Below are 3,515 nucleotides of genomic sequence, written 5' to 3'. Positions count from 1 at the left end.
AAATTTAACTATTCCATTTTTGGTTGAAAAGAAATAATTTTTAATTGCAAATTCATAACTTTTTTTGAAAATGTAACTATTTTTGTTTTAATTCTAATTTTTGCAGTTGAAAATTATTATTTTTGATCTGGAAATTTAACTATTTTTTTTTTAATTACAATTTGTTTGGTTGAAAATTATTATTTTTGGCCTGAAAATGTAACTTTTCCAACTGAATATTCCATAATTTTAGTTGAAAATTCATTTCTTCGATTGAACTATAATTTTTATAACTAAAAATTTAACTATTTGATTTTTTGGTTGGAAAATTATCAGTTTTAATTGAAAATTCGTCTTTTTTTGTAGAAATTAATCTTTTTTGTCAAATCAATTAATCTTCTTATTGGAAAATTGATTAGTTTGGTTGAAAATTAATTTTTTAAAATAAAATTTCATTTTTTTGTTTTTAGTTGAAAATTGATCTATTTTGCTTATAAATGGAACTATTTTGTTGAAAATTTGCCCTTTTTAGATGTAAATTCTACAATTTCGTTGAAAATTCATTTCTTTTGTTCGAAAATTGTATTTTTTCATTGAAACGTGATAGTATTTTTTGAAAATTAATCTTTTTGGTTGAAAATGAAAGTACTTGGTTCAAAAATAAACTTTTTAGGTAAAAAATTAATCAGTTTGTTTGAAAATTAATTTTTTAAACTGAAGATTCAACAATTCCAGTTTTGGTTGAAAAGTAATTTTTTTAAATTAAACATTTGTTAATTAAACATTATTATTGGCCTGAAAATGTAACTAAAAATTTAATTATTTGATTTTTTGGATGAAAAATTATCAGTTTTAATTGAAAATTCGTTTTTTTATAGAAATTAATCTTCTTTATAAAAAGTTAATCTTCTTGTTTTAAAATTAATCTTTTCATTCGAAAATTCAATTGTTCCAGTTAAATATTCATCATTTTAGTTGAAAAAATATTCAGATTGGTTAAAAATGAATTAAAAAAAAATAAAATTTCATTTTTTTATTTCAAGTTGAAAGTGTATCTATTTTAGTTCTAAATCGAACTATTTGGTTGAAAATTGGCTTTTTTAATGTGAGAATTAGATTATTTTGTTGAAAATTCATGTTTTTTGTTCGAAAATTGTCTTTTTTTATGGAAACGTAATTTTATTTTTTGAAAATTAATCTTGTTTGAAAATTCATCTTTTTTGTTGAAAATAAAACTACCTGGTTGAAAGTTGAACTCTCTTGTTATGAATACATTACTTTGTTTCAAAAATTTGTTGTTTTTTGTGAAAAAATCATTGTTACTCAAAATTTAACTTCTATTTATGGTCCAAAACTAATATTTTTTAGTTCAAATTTCAAGTATTTGGTTGAAAAATCCACTTCTTTGGTAAAAAATTAATAGTTTGGTTGAAAAGAAATATTTTTTAATTGAAAATTTGTCTTTTTTGTAGAGATTAATCTTTTTAGTTGAAAATCATCACTCTGTTTGAAAATATAACTATTTTTGTTTAAATTACAATTTTTTTGTTTGAAAATTATTATTTTTGGCCTGAAAATGTAACTATTCCAACTGAATAATTCATCATTTTAGTTGAAAATGCATCTCCTCGATTGAACAATAATTTTTCTAATTAAAAATTTAACTATTTGATTTTTGGTTGAAAAATTATCAGTTTTAATTGAAAATTCGTCTGTTTTTGTAGAAATTAATCTTTTTGGTCAAATTACTCTTCTGAATAAAAAGTTAATCTTCTTGTTTTTAAATTGATTAGTTTGGATGAAAATTAATTTTTTAAAATAAAATTTAATTTTTTCATTTTTAGTTGAAATATTATCTATTTTACTGATAATTTGAATTATTTGGTTTAAAATGTCCCTTTTTTAGATGAAAATTCATGCCTTTTGTTCGAAAATCGTATTTTTTTTATAGAAAATTAATCTTCTTTTTTGAAAATTAATCTTTTTGATTTAAAATAAATTCATTACTTTTGTTAAAATTGTTTGTGGTCGTGAATTAATTTTTTAAACTGAAAATTAAACTGTTTTATCTTTGGTTGATACTTCTTCTTTTTTTTGTAATAAAAAAAAAAAAAAAAGAAAAAAAGAATTTTGATTAAAACGGCACCCCCTTTTAAACGCTCAAAATTTACTTAAACTTATCGAGTTTTTTTTTTCTCGATTAGGAATCGGATTCACTCTACAGTTGCAGTAGTTGTTCAATGAGCTTCAATTCAGTTCTCGATCACATAAAACAATACCATGATGGACAGGAAGTTGTTTTGGAAATGGCGGAACAGCAATATGAGGAATTGACAACTCCAAACGCGTCGAATCCAGTCGAAGAGTCGAATAAAAAAAGTTCGAAACGTCCTCGTCAGGCGATGAACACTCTCCGAACCGAGGAATGTATCGACAGCGAGGGAAGACTTTATACCCGAAAAGTTGTTCAGATCGAACGATTTTGGGATCCGCAACCAGTCGCAACAAAATCTTCAATGATTGAGAAATTCTTCTCGAATGCCGAAGGCGTCAAGGTAAAAGAAAAATTGAATTTAATATACCTGGAAATGCCAGGGAATTTTTGTTTTCTTTTTTTTTTTTTAAGTCAGAAAACTTTTTCGAGAATAACTTCTTTTTAAATTGCAATTTAATAATTAATACAAATTAGTCTTTCTTTGTAAAAGAAAATATCCAAGCGAGCCTGAAAAACTGAAATTCTTCTCGAATTTTGTTTAAACCTTGAAAACCTGGAAATCTCTTTAAATTTCTCACGAGAATATTGAATTTGAATTTTTGTTTTGCTTTTAAAACAGTTTTCGAAGGCTGAGCACTCGGTTTTTTGAGTACCAATCAGATTTCAAAAGGTTAAAAAATAATTGTTAAGATTTTGAATATTTTAAAATTGTAGATTTCAGATATTTTAACTATTTTAAGTAAATACAAAAAATACTTCACAAATATTTAAAGGATTTCTTTAAAATATCATAAAATTTGAAAGATTTTAAACAATTTCAAAGTTGTTTAGAAGATTTCAAAAGATTTCAAACAGAATTTAAAATTTCGACATTTTACAGATATTTCAAAAGATTTCAATGATTTTAAAGATCTTACCAAAATTTTTAAATATTTCAAATATGTTAATAATTACAATTGAATACAAAATATTTCAAAGATTTCATAAAAGTGTCATAAATATTTCAAATTCAAATATGTCCAAAATGGTACAGTACATCAGATTTCAAAGATTTCAAAATTTTGTAAAGATTTGAAACGATTTTAATATTGTTTGGAAGATTTAAAAAAAATTTTAAACCTTTTAACAAATATTTCAAAACATTTTACAAAGATTTCAATGATTTCAAAGATGTTATAAAAATTTATTAAAAATATTTCAATTATTTTAATTATTACATTTGAAATTTCGGTGCAAATAATGGCAGCCTAATTTGAAATAAAATGTAGATTTTTGCAGATTTCAAATAAAAAATTTAGAAGCTTCTTCAGAATTGTGAAAG

The 3,515-nt window shown here is 22.7% G+C and overlaps 1 protein-coding gene across 2 annotated transcripts in view; it reads left to right on the top strand.

The window, feature by feature from the left end:
- Positions 1-3,515, top strand: part of LOC117168340 (zinc finger protein 23-like) — a 35,922-nt gene that overhangs the window by 16,209 nt on the left and 16,198 nt on the right. For both annotated transcript variants that reach the window (XM_033353922.1, XM_033353929.1), the window contains exon 4: positions 2,184-2,534. In XM_033353922.1, coding sequence (XP_033209813.1) covers positions 2,184-2,534 — 351 coding nt within the window. The remainder of the gene's footprint in view (positions 1-2,183; positions 2,535-3,515) is intronic.

Source organism: Belonocnema kinseyi, chromosome 1 (genome assembly GCF_010883055.1).
Source record: "Belonocnema kinseyi isolate 2016_QV_RU_SX_M_011 chromosome 1, B_treatae_v1, whole genome shotgun sequence".
Taxonomy (NCBI): domain Eukaryota; kingdom Metazoa; phylum Arthropoda; class Insecta; order Hymenoptera; family Cynipidae; genus Belonocnema; species Belonocnema kinseyi.
Note: the sequence above shows the minus strand (reverse complement) of the source record. Positions and strands in the feature narration are given on the sequence as shown.